The sequence below is a fragment of the Lipotes vexillifer genome, unplaced genomic scaffold, assembly GCF_000442215.2.
Source record: "Lipotes vexillifer unplaced genomic scaffold, Lipotes_vexillifer_v1.1 scaffold225, whole genome shotgun sequence".
Taxonomy (NCBI): domain Eukaryota; kingdom Metazoa; phylum Chordata; class Mammalia; order Artiodactyla; family Lipotidae; genus Lipotes; species Lipotes vexillifer.
Window position 1 is genome coordinate 451,526 of NW_006787630.1, and position 13,430 is coordinate 464,955.

The following is a 13,430-nucleotide window of genomic DNA, read 5'->3' on the forward strand; positions in this document are numbered from 1 at the left end:
CAGGATTCTCTTCTCCTTGAGGCTGTGAGCCCGGGGGTGGGCCATAACTCTGGCTCCCTGCTTTGCAGCTCCTGCACCTGCCTGCACACAGAAGGGCAGTAGCCTCAGCTGAATGAATGAATGAATGAGCAAATGAATGAAAGGAAGATGCTCCTCAGGGCCCCGCCACCAGGCCCCCCTCTCCTACTGATTCCCTTCAGCCACTCGGGAAGATGCGCTATCCCGCGTCCAGTGCCGGGCACATTCCTTTCTGACTCTGGCCGTTCCCAGCCTTGTCCTTTGCTGTCCTTAGACATAAGGGGCCACTAGATCGTTGTGTTTCCTCTGTGGGGGGAGGCCACTCCCTTCACAGGAGCCCAGGTCCTAGCCTTGTACAACCACAGCCAGCCCTCCAGCCCACAACCCTGCTCCTCCCACGTCCTCAGGACGGTCCTCCCTCCTCCAAGGGGAGACCAGTCCTTTTCACCTTCAGGGGCAGCGTGGGAGAAGATGGGGCCCTGCCTGGTGGCCTGTGGCCACCAGGGTACCTCCCGTGCCACACAGCCCACATTACCGCGCAGTGGAGCGGGAAGCAGGGGTGTCTGGGACCTGTTGTGCGCCTGTCACTGAGCCCGTGAGACCAGCCCCCATTTCCTAGCGTCTCCTTTGGGTCAGGCCCTCTACCTGCTGCTTCATAGAAGCTGCGCCCAGGTCACCGCAACACGTGCGGTGTTATCCCATTATCCCCAACTTTGAGATGAAGAGACTGAGGTTCAGAGAGGAGAAGTTGCTCACCCAAAGCCATGCAGCCAGTAAGGGTTGAAGCCAGGACTCAGAGCAGGCCTGTCCCTGCCTGCAGCCCGCCCTTTCTTGTCCACCCTGCTGGGACTGGTTGACGATTGTGCGGGGAGGGGCCCGCCGGGCCAGACTGCCTGGGCCCAGGAGGAAGAGGCAGAGCCAGACTCTGACTGGAGTGGAAGAGTGGACGACCCACATTTTCTGGTTGGGTCTCTCATGTGGGACTTTTCCCCCAACCCCTCAGAGACCGGCTGGAAGAAGACGACCAGCCCCCCGCCTTTCTCGGGGGCTGGTAGTCAGGAAGCCAGGGATGGACACCAGAGCCAACCCTGGTCTCCAGGTTCTTCCACCTGCATGCTTCCGGAAAGGAGGGCGCTTCCCCGAGGCGTTGGGCCCGTTGAAAGTCTGTGCCCCGAGATGACGGTTCTCAGGGAGCCCCAGCCGTTTGTCACCATGATCCCTAATTGGATGGCTCCTGCTGGGGCAGGCCAGCGGCGATGCACACGTGGCCGTGATGACCGGTCCTGAGTGGGCCTTGGGGCTTTAGATGGCTGGACTGCTGGTGCTGGGCCTGGGGAGCCTCTCACTGCGGAGCCCAAGCAGCCGTGGGCAGGTGGGGGCGGGTGGGATGGAGCGCCCGAACCCCTCTTTTGTGGAATGGAGATAGGATGGCACCTGGGGACCAAGTTGAGTCAAGCACCTGGACTGCCTGGCGCTGTGCTGGCTGCTGGAGAGGCACAGGTGGGCTTCGTGTCACTGCTCTCACTGTCCTCATCTGTGTTCTGATGCTCTCCCCATAGGGCCAGGAGCAGTGCCCCGTTCGCCTGGGATGCAGTGCCCACACTGGACCTGGCAGGGCGGTGTGCCCAGGCTCCTGCTGGCATGCTTTCTTCCCCTCCCTTCCCTGTGCCCCGTGTGGGGAGCTGGTGTGACCAGCCCCCCCCCAGAGGCCAGAGTTACCCTCACTCGGGGTGATCCTGCACCCCGCCCCCCCCACAAGGGGACACTGGGCTACGTATGCGGGCATCTGTGATCCACACAACTTGGAGGGAGTCTCCCCTGACATTGAGCAGATGGGGGCCAGGGAGACTGCTCCACACCCTGCAGCGCCCAGGACAGCCCAGATGTCAGCGGTGCCACGGGCGGGCAGGCAGGCAGGCAGGCAGGCGGCCACATGCCACACCAGACCGTGCTCAGCCTCGAGCACTGAGTCATGAACCACGTCACAGGGTATCTCCTTGGCCTCCGAGCCAGCAGCAGGAAAACAGCAGGACGGGTTTTAAATATAAGCAAGGCCTTCAGGGACTTGCAGTTTGAGCACTGCTGGAAGCAGTGTTGGCTGGGCCCCTCCAGACCTGGCGTGAACTAGTGGAGGGTGTGCCCAGGATGCTGCCCTCTGCACCGCACACCCCCCGGGGAGGCCTCGACAGTGACAGAGGGGCTGCACTGTCATGGGTCCTACCCCACATGCCCCTGCCTGACCTCCTTTCCTCCTCTGTGGGCTGGGGAGGGAGGGCCGGTTCCTGCCTGCACCTGGGGGCTGGCAGTAACCTGAGGTGAAAGCTTGCTCTTGGTATTGTTCCTCACGTGGGACCCCAGCCGCCTCCGGCTCCAGCTGGAAGGAGGGCTTGTGGGGCTGGGGCACTGGCTTATCTTCAGGCCCCTTGGTCCTTGCTAACCCCAGGGCTAGCCCACGCCCCATCATCTCACTCACCAGGGAGCCTCCCTGGCCTGGCCCTACAGGGCCCTCCCCCCACACTGCGGACACGGGGGTCGGGTCGAGTCATTCTCTGGGGACGGGGGTGGGGTGCATTCCAGGCGCTGGGATGTAGAGTAGCATCCCGGGCACCCACGGTCATGACAACCACAGACATCCCCAGACCTGGCCCGGTGTCCCCTGAGGGCAGAACCACCCTGGTGAGGACCCCTGGGTTGTACTGGCAGGGAACCTCCTGCTGAGCACCTGGTGCCTGGAACCCTGGCGCACTGTAGGGCCGAGCAAGGTCAGGGTAGCGAGGAGCCGCAGGGAAGGCCTCCTCAGGAGGGGCAGCCAGCTGTTGAGCAGCCGGCTTGAAAGCAAGGGCCCTGCTCTGTCACTCGGACCTTTTTATCCAGCATGAGTCGACCGGGGCCGGGGGTGAATGTGGGGAGCGCACAGGAGGGCAGCCCTGAGGGATCAGGTGGTCTGTGACACGTGCAGACCCTACTCCTAGCCTTGTAGGGACCTCATTCTGTCCCTTCAGGTGACCAGGATCATGCCCATTTCCCAGAGGCCTAGGCTGAGGCTCGGAGACTGAAGGCTAGTCTGAAGCAATGAGAGAAGGTGTGGGCCGCCTGGCTCTTCATTCTGGGGGCCACGAGGGGTAAAGAGGAGACCCACCTTAAGGGCTGGCTTGGCGGGTGGGCGAGCCTCCCAGTGACAGTGCAGAGGGGGCAGTGGCAGCCAGCGACTGAGGACCCCAGCCCACCTCACAGACCGCGGACACCAGCCTGCAGGTGCCGGCTCCTGGGCATAGCGTCTCCAGGGCCAGGGTTCTGGCCCCTCTGAGCAGCCTCTCATCGCTTCCTTCCCCGCTCTGTCCCCCAAGGCAGCTCTAAACCCCCTGCAGCCTGGGGGAGCCTTTCTCAGCCTCTGTGCTCGGGACTTCTTTTCAACAGAAAAGTCACTACTCTCTCTCTGCCTTTTACTGGGAAACTTTGCAGACACACAGCAAAGGTGGCAGAGCGTTCCCCTGCAAAGCCAGCCATGCCCCAGCTGCCCAGACTCCTCTGGTCTCGAGCTGGGGCATGCATGGTCCCCGCTCTCCCCGGCTGCTCTGCTCGTTTCTTTGAATTGCTGGCGAGTTCCCATGGTGCAGAATCCAAGAAGCACAGAGTGACAGTGCAGGAGGACCAGGGCTTCCTTCCCCTCCTGACCCCGTCCTCTAGTTCCTCTTCCCCAGCCGAGACCTTTGTTGTCACACGCAGTGGGCCCCAAAGACCCCCCCCCTTTACTGCAGTGCCTCCTGTGGGGAGATGGGCCACACCCTGCAGGTAGACGTCTGGTCTGTAGACTTCTCTCGTCCCCTGCTTTCCTAAGCAGCCTGCGGAGAAATCGCCGTACGCAGGGTTTTGCCCACGCGCGCCAGAGTTTCTAAGGGTAAATTCTTAGAAGTCAGAGAGGATGTGCGTTTTCAGATTCTGAAAGCACTTGCCAAATTCCGGCTCCTGCCAAGAGTGGGTGCGAGGGTGCGTCATCTGATCTTGGAGTTGCTCGGGCAGAGGAGGGAGCGGGCTCTGGGCTGGGTTCGCAGCCCTCTGGCCGCGCGTGCAGCCAAGCCTCTTGTTCCAGGAACCGTTTGTTTGTATCCTCTGCCGCTTTGGTCTGTCCTGAGGGTGGCAGGTACTTTCCCCGGTTGTGTCGTTCTTTTTTTAGAAAACTGTGTTTGTGGTGTATTTTCTTGCAGACACTTCATTTCTCCACACGTGAATTTATCAGCCTTTTCTCTCAGGGCCTGGGGCTCTTCTGGTCTTCTGCAGTGAGGCAAGCAGCAGTCTTAGAGGAGGTGGGCGGGCGTCCCTGAGGTCCGGGGACCGAGGACTCTCTCTGATGCCGCCTCCACTCTCTAGAATAGGCCACTTGCAGCCTGGCGGAGCCGCAGGCCCCCGGCTCTGGGAATGGGCTGGGGCGGGGGCTCAGACCAGTTTTGTCGCCAGCATCACGCGGTTTGGGTGTGACTGCAGCCAGTGCTGCGAGTTACCGCTGTCCTCCAGAGACTTTGGCTGGGGCCCTTGGCGTCTGTCTGCCTCCTCACGGAGACAGCCTGGGTGTGCGGGGCGGGTGCCCCTGAGGGCACTGGCTTGTCACTTTAGAAAAGAGAGCAGCGTCCATGGTGGGGTGCGTCATCTGCATCTACAAGGGCAGAGCTTGAGAAGGCGTTAGTCCCGGAGCCCCTGTACCCGTGCCCACGCCTCCGCGAGTCCCTCTGTGAGGGTTCGGGTCTCGGAGACACCATCCTGGGCTGGATGCTGGCACCTGACGGCCCCACACACTCACCCACCGCCCAATCTGGACCTCGCGTCCGCCTTGCCCCTCCGTAGACAGCTGGCCGCTCTGGTGCGCTGCCACCAGCATGGCTCCTCTTCCCCTGGTGACTTGTCTCTGGCTCACCGCCCCGCTAGGCAGGGAGCTCAGCACGGTGGGACTGTGTCCTCGCTGCCTGCTCCAGCCCAGCACCCGCCCCAGGCCTGAGGGTGCTCAGAAAACATGGGATTGTTGGGGTGAATGAAGACTCTCCGACAGACGCTTGAGCCGCACGGGCTGGGGCAGAGAGAGCAGGCCTCTAAGGGCCCACGTTGAGGACACCCTCTTGGCAGCCACCACTCTCTAAAGATCAGCAAAGGTGGTCTTGGTGCTCTTCCTTCCTCCGCCTGCCCCTAGTGTGTGCGTGTCCTGCAGTTGTTGTAACAAATTACTACAAACTCAGTGGCTTAAAACAACAGAAATTTATTCACACAGTCCTGGAAGTCAGGAGACTGGCTCGGGCCTCACGGGGCTAAAATCCAGGCGTGGGCAGGGCTGGTCCTTCCGGAGTCTCCAGGGGAGCATCTGTTCCCACCTTTTCCAGCTTCTAGAGGCGCCGCCTCCCTGGCTCGCGGCCCCTCCTGCATCCTCACAGCCAGCAGTGCAGCATCTCCTGTCTCTCTCTGCCTCTGACCCTCCGCCTCCACTGGGCCCCCTGGGACATCCCCATCCCAGGGGCCTTAACCCCATCTGCAAAGCCCGTTCTGCCATATAAAGGAACATACCCAGAGGCTGGGGACTAGGAGCCTCTCTGACCCTCAACAGACATATCTGTCAGCAGTGAGACGTCTGCCAGCTGCACAGGCTTCTGCAGACTGTCCCATTGGGACGTCGCGGGCAGATGGAGGGGGGGGCGCGCCACACTGGGTGTACTCGCTGGACTCGGATTCAGCGCACCCCCTGCGCAAGGACACATGGCGTCTTAGGAGCAGCTTCTTTGCGCATCCCAGGAAACCAGTCTCCCACCCCGTGTGCTCCAAGATGACCGCGGTGCTTTGGGCTCTGCTTAGGTTCTGGCGTGCGGGCGGCATCCGAGCTGTTGTCTGGGCCCTGCCGTCTGACCACGCAGGGAGCCGCCGAGGTCTTTGGCATGGTGGCTTTGGTCTGTGAACGGAGGGGCTGTGGTTTCCGTTGGAAGTGAGCTCGTGTGGACCGAGAGGCTTAGACGGCTGATGATGAGGCCCCTCGTTCCCCGGGGCCCCGCCGGCCCCAAGCTGTAGCCTAGCAGTGGGGGCCCTGGAGGTGGTGCCGCCAAGCGCACGGCCGAGTGCGCTTGCACCTGCTCTCCCGAGGGCTCACTGCCCAGCGGGCGGCACATGAGGCCCTGGTCAGGGCCGCCGCGGTTGACCACACACGTTGGGCCAGGAAGTTAGCCAGGCTCTCTGAGCCTTATTTCCGTGTCTGCAGAGCAGGGACAGCCAACTGGCCCAACGCTGGAGCTGCTAGAACAGGGCTGTGACGGCTCTTCCTGGTGTCCGGCCCCACTCGAAGCCCGTTCAAGGGCCACTCAGTCGCCGTGGACGCCGGCCCTGCTGGGGCTTGGTTCTGGCTTGCACTTGGCCTGGCACTGTGGTACGAGACGGCTGGGTCTGCCCTTGGGAAACCGTCCCCTGAATGGGTGTCTCCCCCCCCAGGCCAGATGCTCAGATGGGCGCCTTTGTGTGCCACCATGGCCCTGCTGCCCAGGAGCGGTCGGGTGTGGTGAGGGCTTGCGGGAGGCCCTGGGTGGGCGCATGGGGAGGGGGAAGGTCAAGGCCAGAGACAGAGACAGCCATCCGTCATTTCAGAGACTATGTTCTGGGGCCAGAATGGACAAAATGTGTCTAGGGACCCCTGCTGGGGCAAGAAGCCGTTGGCCAACAAGGGGGTACCTGCTCCCAAAGGTTTACCTGAAATGAGGGTGTGGAGGTGTTGCAACCCCACTTCTCACCGAAGCAGGAAGCCCGCTGTCTGTCGACGACAGGGCATGGGTGGCTCTGGGCCAGCACGGGCTCAGAAGGGCCCCAGGCTGAGTGGAGGGAGGGCCGTGGGCACGGGGGCAGGTGGGCATCCAGGCAGGAGCCCTGTCTCTTCCCCCACCTGACCCCTTGCCCAGCTTCAACAGCCTCATCTTTGCGAGGGGGTGCAGGCATCCAGTTCACGGGGCCGCATGGAGGGAACACGGAGTAAGATAGGCACGCTGAGGTGACCAGTGGCTGTGTTACTGTCCCTTGGGGTCTAACCCGACTGGCTCTGCTTCGGCCGAGCATATGGCTTTGGGCCGAAGCCACACCAAGGCAGCCCTGTGCATCACATAATCCCGGTGAGGGACAAGGACCTGACAGGCTCATGCCGGTGCTTCAGCCCAGGGTTAGGCCCAGGAACTCGGAGAGGCCATTTGGGGGCACAAAAGTAGCAGTTCAGCAGATCGGCCTGAGTGTCTCGTAGTCTCCTGGTCACACAGAGAGACGCGAGTGCTGGACTTTCCTCAGGTGTCTTTTTTTTTTTTAAGGGCACATGTTCTCTCTGGTTTACTTTCTGTCTGTATGGACTTGACAGCTCTGGGACCTCTCATGAGTGGAATCACACAGTATGTGGCCTTCTGTGTCTGGCTTATTTCACTGAGCATCATGTCCTTAAGGTTCATCCATGGTGTAGCAGGTGTCAGAATCTCCTTCCTTTTTAAGGCTGAGTAATATTCCAGGGTGGGGATGGAGCATGACTTGTTTATCCGTTCACTGTGGGTGACACTTGGGTTGTTTCTCTTCTTAGCTTTTGTAAATAGTACTGGTAAGAGCATTTGAACATTAGCTTCTGTGTGGGTCTGTTTCCTTTCTCTAGGGTGTATATCTCAAAGTGGAGTTGCTGGGTCACGTGGCTGTGTGTATTTGATTTCTTGAGGAGCTCACAGGGGCAAGGGGATGGGGAGGGAATGTTTCATGGGGACAGGGTTTCAGTTAGGGAAGATGAGAAAGTTCTAGAGGTGGATGGTGGGGATGGTTGCCCAACAACATGAATGGACTGAATGCCGCTGAGCTGTGCACCTAAAAATGGTGAAGATGGTGAATTTTATGTTACGTGTATTTTACCATAATTTTTTTTAAAGGCAAGTGTGGAGGGTACTACACCTAGGAATTTGTATTTGTAAACTTAATTTCTGGCCAGCCTTCACTTTTCCAGTTCTTGATACTTGGTCGGTTGTCAGAGCGGCGCCAGCCTGGAGGCTCGGGGGCCGGAACTAGCCAGCACTGCCCGCGTCCAGCCCTCGGGCTGCAGCCGGATGCTTAGGGTGACCGTCATGGTGCGAGGCTGAGGGGTGGGGGCAGAGCAGGCGCGGGGGGGGAAGCTGTGCTGGGGGGGGGGGCCCTCGGCGCCGCCCCCCGCCCCGAGCCTCAAGCATCCCTGACTCTGGCCTGCCATCCCCCCGGAAGGGCGCCCTGCCCTCGGAGGCGTCTGCTCTTCCCTCCCTGGAAGCTCCTCGGCGCCCCTCGCTGCCGCGCTCTTGTTTCTCTTCCTCAGAGGCCTTCCCAGGCGGTCGGGGGAGCTGGTGGGAGCTGGGCGGAGGCGTGTGTCCGCTGGAGGCCACCGTCCCCCGCCCCGGCAGGCCCTGCGCCCGGTCAGCTCCGTGGACCCCGACTGACGGGCTGCCCCGCCTCCCTCACGGGGCCGCGGAGCTAAGGGGCGAGGACGAGGCCCCAGGGGCGGCTCATAGTCTCGAGCGTCTGAAGCAGGAAGGCAACGAGATGGGTGCCTGTGGGGGATGGGGGGCCTGGGGTAAGCGGGCGACCGGCCAGAACCAGGACAAAGGCGTGCGGGCCCGGTGGAAGGTTCCTGCAGAACAACCAGAGAGGAGCCCGTTTGTCCCTGTCACGTCCCGCTGGGCTCCTGGGAGGGAAGGGCCCCCACCTGGCAGGGGACTTGGTTGTCCCCGAGGAGCGCCCTGTGCTCGCCAGGCGGCGCTGGGGACCGCTGCCCGCTGGCGCCGACCTCTCCTGCCCTTCCCGCCCAGGCTGACGGCCGCCATGGACCAGGACTATGAGCGGCGCCTCCTCCGGCAGATCGTCATCCAGAACGAGAACACGATGCCGAGCGTGAGTACCCAGGGCTGCACCGCTGGCGCTGTCCTGGCCCGCTGGAGCCGGGGAGAGTTGGGGCGCGGGGGGGCGGGCAGCTGCTGGGCTTTAGCCCTCAGAGAACAGAGGTGCCGACAGGTGACAAACACGTCCTCCCCCTCGGCGGCACGGCCACGCCAGGTGTGGGATCCCCCAGCGCCTCCCTGCGCTGCCCTCCACTGCCGGGGCCATAGACCCCTCATCCTCATGGGCGGCCAGGGCAGAAGAGCGATGGTGGCACGGGAGGGCCCTGTTTTGCTCTTTCCTGCATGCCCGCCCCCTCTGCCGTGTTGTGTTTCTCTGTCCTGGGCTCCTGATACGTTGCAGGCTGTGCTCGCCAGTTCTCAGCGCTCTCAGCTCGGTGCTGGGCCGTCCAGGGCAGGGCCCTTCCTGCCTCTTCCGGCTTCTGTTGTTGCCGGCAGTCCTAGGCTTACAGACCCATCCTCCAGTCTCTGCCTCATCTTCACGTCCCCCCTCACTCTGTGTACAGGTGTGTCTGTCTCTTCTGAGAACACCAGGCCTTAGATTTAGGGCCACCCTGCTCCAGTGTGACCTCGTCTCAACTTGATGACACGTGCAAAACCCCCATTTCCAATTAAGGTCACATCCCAAGTATCAGGGTTCGGGACTTCAGCATATCCTTTTGGGGGACACAGTTCAACCTACTGCAGATCCTTTGTAGAAAAAGGGACATTCCTGAGACATTCCCACTGCCTGGTTCTGGGGCTGAGTCGTGGTCTGATGGGGGAATAGCCTTGTGTGTGGGGAATGGGGCTGGCAGGACGACAGGCTCTCAGTGTCGGGGGATAGATGCTCTTTGTTCTGTGCTGTCAACGTTCCCGTCCTTTGGTGACCACTGAGAAACGGATCTCAGCACGTGGCGGTGTCCATGGTCGGGCTTTCGCTCCCTGGCCTCTTCCCACCCACGGAGCCGGAGGACGAACTGAGCCCCAGACATGGTGCTGCTAGCAGGTTCCAGCACGTGGGTCACTACCAAGTTCAAACCCTTGTTCAGCGGCCAGAGGCCAAGGGCGAGGAGGCACAGTGGGCGGGGCCTCAGTCGGGGAGGAGCGAGGCTGGCCTTGGGGCGCTCTGGGGTCTCTGAGGCACCCAGCCCGCCCTGCCGTCTTTCCAGGTTGCAGAGATGCGGCGAACCCTGACACCCGCCAACTCCCCTGTGTCCTCCCCCAGCAAGCACGGGGACCGCTTCATCCCCTCGAGAGCTGGCGCCAACTGGAGCGTGAATTTCCACAGGATCAACGTGAGGGGGGTTGGGCTAGGGACCCTGACCGCCCAGCCTTGGGGCACGGGCCGGGTCCTTCCCACTCAGCCCTACCTCCTTCCCCTCCCTGTCCTGCAGGAAAATGAGAAATCTCCCAGCCAAAACCGGAAAGCCAAGGACGCCACCTCGGACAACGGCAAAGGTCGGGACTCAGGTACTCCCGCCCCCCCGCCCCCCCCCCCCCCCCCCCCCCCCCCCCCAGCCGTAGCTACCGTGTCTCCACGGGTCTTTGGGTTCCACAGCTCCGGACACGATATCTTCGTCGGACGGGAATGTAACGCGCTTGGCCGCAGCCTTGAGGCGCCCGTCGGCCGGGGGCGATGCGGGGCTGGGAGACGGGGCCTCGGCGGGGGCCTCCTCGGCTTCGCCGTCCGCGCCCGGCTCGGGCGGCGCCTCCTGCGGCGGGACCTCCATCGCCGCCGCCACCCCCCCTCCGCCCCACCCCCCAGCCCAGCCTCACGGAGCTTGGTGCCCACAGACGGCCTGGCCTACTCGGCTCTGCTGAAGAACGAACTGCTCGGTGCCGGCATCGAGAAGGTGCAGGACCCGCAGACGGAGGACCGCAGGCTGCAGCCCTCCACGCCTGAGAGGAAGGGCCTCTTCACGGTGAGCCCCACTGGTGGCCTCCGGTCTCGGCCTCCGCGGGCATCTCCTCCTATCTCAGCCCTGCCGGGGGGCTGGAATACGAGAGGCACGGGGGCCCGCTTAACCCCGTGCCTGGCACTAGGCCTGTTGCCCTTCTGCGTGCCTGCGGGTTGGAGGGACCTGGGACCAGTGCCGCATGCAGGGCGGAGGAGCGGGGCCTCAGCCTGAGCTGCCCCGCAGCCCACCTCCCCGTTTGGGCCCTGGAGCAGCGCCAGAAGGCCTGGCTTGGGTCCATCAGGAGATGGGGCTGAGGGTCTGGTGACTGCACGGGGGCTGGAGAGACAGGCTGATGCCAGCAGCCCTGCAGGAGGACGCCTTGGGTGCGAGGCTTGGTTTGCCTGGGACGCGCATCTCTAGTCAGAGCCCCTTCCAGTTTCGGCTCACCCTGGACTCGGGCACAGGGCACCAGGGCTTCCGGGATGCAGCATCCACTCAGTGGGTGTCCCCTGCCCCCAGTATTCCCTCAGCACCAAGCGCTCCAGCCCCGACGATGGCAATGACGTGTCTCCCTACTCCCTGTCCCCCGTCAGCAACAAAAGGTGAGTCCGGGGTTGGGGCTGGGGGGCAGCTGGCAGGGTCCGGGAGCTGCCATCAGTTCTAGAGCTGTGTACGGGGTACGGGGTGGCCCAGAGGACCCCCCTCATTGGGGACTTGCTGCGGGCCCAGACCAGGTGCTGGGAGCCCGAGAGGGGTCCTGCAGGAGGCGCCGGGCAGAGGGGAAGGCGGGGCTGTCGGAGCTCGGCGGCTGAACATCCAGTGGTGGAGGGGTCGGTGGCCGTGGGGTCACCCACGGGTTTGGGATCACAGAGTGACAGAGTCGGGACAAGCGGGAAGTGACGCAGCCTCCCAGGGCCACCAGGAGGAGATGGCGTCTCTGCAGTTCTGTGCAATTGTTGCCAAATCTCTGCCCCGGTCTCTCCCTGTAGTCAGAAGTTACTGCGGTCACCACGGAAACCCACCCGCAAGATCTCCAAGATCCCCTTCAAGGTCCTGGACGCGCCTGAGCTGCAGGACGACTTCTACCTGAACCTGGTGGACTGGTCATCCCTCAATGTACTCAGCGTGGGGCTGGGGACCTGCGTTTACCTGTGGAGCGCCTGCACCAGCCAGGTGGGTGCCGCTGAGCCTGTGCGCATGCGCACGGGCTTGGGGGTGGCAGAGCAGCTTCCTACGGTAGCTGAGCCGGGCCGGGGCCTGTGTGAAGGGTGGGAGTGTTGCCGGGGGCCTACAGAGCCTGGGGCAACTCCCGGTCACCCCCTCCTCCCAGGCCTGTCTCCTCAGTGTGCAGACTCTCCTGGGGTCGGTCAGCAGGGGTGAGCTGAGGCCCACGCCCATCCCTGCCCTGGGCTGGCTTCCGAGAGTCAGGAGTCCTGGCTCTCCAGCCTGAGCTCCAACCTCCGCCTGTGCCAGCAGAAGAGGCACGGTGTCCGGGCCTGGCTGAGTGCAGTGTCCCCCACCCAGCAGTAAATGCCTTGGAGTGGCTGCTGGACACACGTGGACTCAGGGTCTGCAGGGCAGAAAGACCCTGCAGCTGGGGTGTTTGAGGGACAAAACTAGATGCAAGTGGGTTCAGAGAAGGCGAGCGAAGCCAGCACAGGGAGGCCAACACACACACACACACACACGCGCACGCGCCCCTATGCTTGGATGTGTCCCCTCCTGGCCTGTGTCTTCCCGAGCCCCCTAGCCGCCTTCTACTGGGTCCCAGCACTGATGCCAGTGCCCCAAGGCCTAAGGTGTGAATGAATGAATGAATGGGTGGACAGACAGATGGATGAATGGACAGTCTGGGCCTTGAAGGAGCAGTGGGCACCAACTGCTCCCCCTTCTGCTAGGTGACCCGGCTCTGTGACCTCTCCGTGGAAGGGGACTCGGTGACCTCCGTTGGCTGGTCTGAGAGGGTGAGTACACTAGCCCCATCACCCCACTGGGCAGGGTTGGCCCAAGGGACGTCGACCGGCCCTCAGTGGAGGGGCTCTCGGCAGTGTTGGGGGCCTTGGAGACCCAGAGGAGCCGGAATCTGGCCTTGTGGTCACTTGTCCAAGCCCCAGTGACACCTGTGCCCCCAGCTGTCCCCAGCCTGGTAGAGATGGTTGGAGTGACAGAGACTCTGGGTCAGGCTCGCTCCACATGTTGAAGCATGCAGATCTTGGGGCACATTGCATGGATTTTAACAGTTCCACTCTCTGTACGAGTCTGTCCAGAAAGTTCCTAGGAGGGGTGTCCGAAGGGGCGCGTGTTAGAGACCTTGAAAGAAGTGGGCCCAAGGCTCTGCCGCGGGGAGGTGAGGGGAGCTCCCTGGCCACCCAAGCAAGGGGTCCCCACACAGGGGCCTGATGCCCGCTCTTGCCCGTTTTGTCGTCCTAGGGGAACCTGGTGGCCGTCGGCACACACAAGGGCTTCGTGCAGATCTGGGATGCGGCCGCAGGGAAGAAACTGTCCATGCTGGAAGGCCACACAGCGCGTGTCGGTGAGGAGCCGCTTGGGGCCCGGGGGTGGGTGGGTCCCGAGGGGCCGGGCCATGTCCTCATCCCCCGCTCTGCCCGGCCGCAGGGGCGCTGGCCTGGAATGC

General features: G+C 62.8%; 1 protein-coding gene across 3 annotated transcripts in view; it reads left to right on the top strand.

Moving 5' to 3' along the window:
- The first annotated feature begins 8,562 nt into the window (after positions 1-8,562).
- Positions 8,563-13,430, top strand: part of FZR1 (fizzy and cell division cycle 20 related 1) — a 7,076-nt gene continuing 2,208 nt past the window's right edge. Inside the window, exons 1-10 of one of the 3 annotated variants that reach the window (XM_007460338.1) lie at positions 8,563-8,591; positions 8,826-8,910; positions 10,067-10,192; positions 10,292-10,355; positions 10,692-10,819; positions 11,315-11,397; positions 11,785-11,968; positions 12,694-12,759; positions 13,226-13,328; positions 13,412-13,425. In XM_007460338.1, the coding sequence (XP_007460400.1) occupies positions 8,563-8,591; positions 8,826-8,910; positions 10,067-10,192; positions 10,292-10,355; positions 10,692-10,819; positions 11,315-11,397; positions 11,785-11,968; positions 12,694-12,759; positions 13,226-13,328; positions 13,412-13,425 (882 nt within the window). Of the gene's footprint in view, positions 8,592-8,825; positions 8,911-10,066; positions 10,193-10,291; positions 10,356-10,691; positions 10,820-11,314; positions 11,398-11,784; positions 11,969-12,693; positions 12,760-13,225; positions 13,329-13,411; positions 13,426-13,430 lie in introns of those variants that run through there. The other 2 variants (XM_007460339.1, XM_007460340.1) reach the window with 2 other exon arrangements.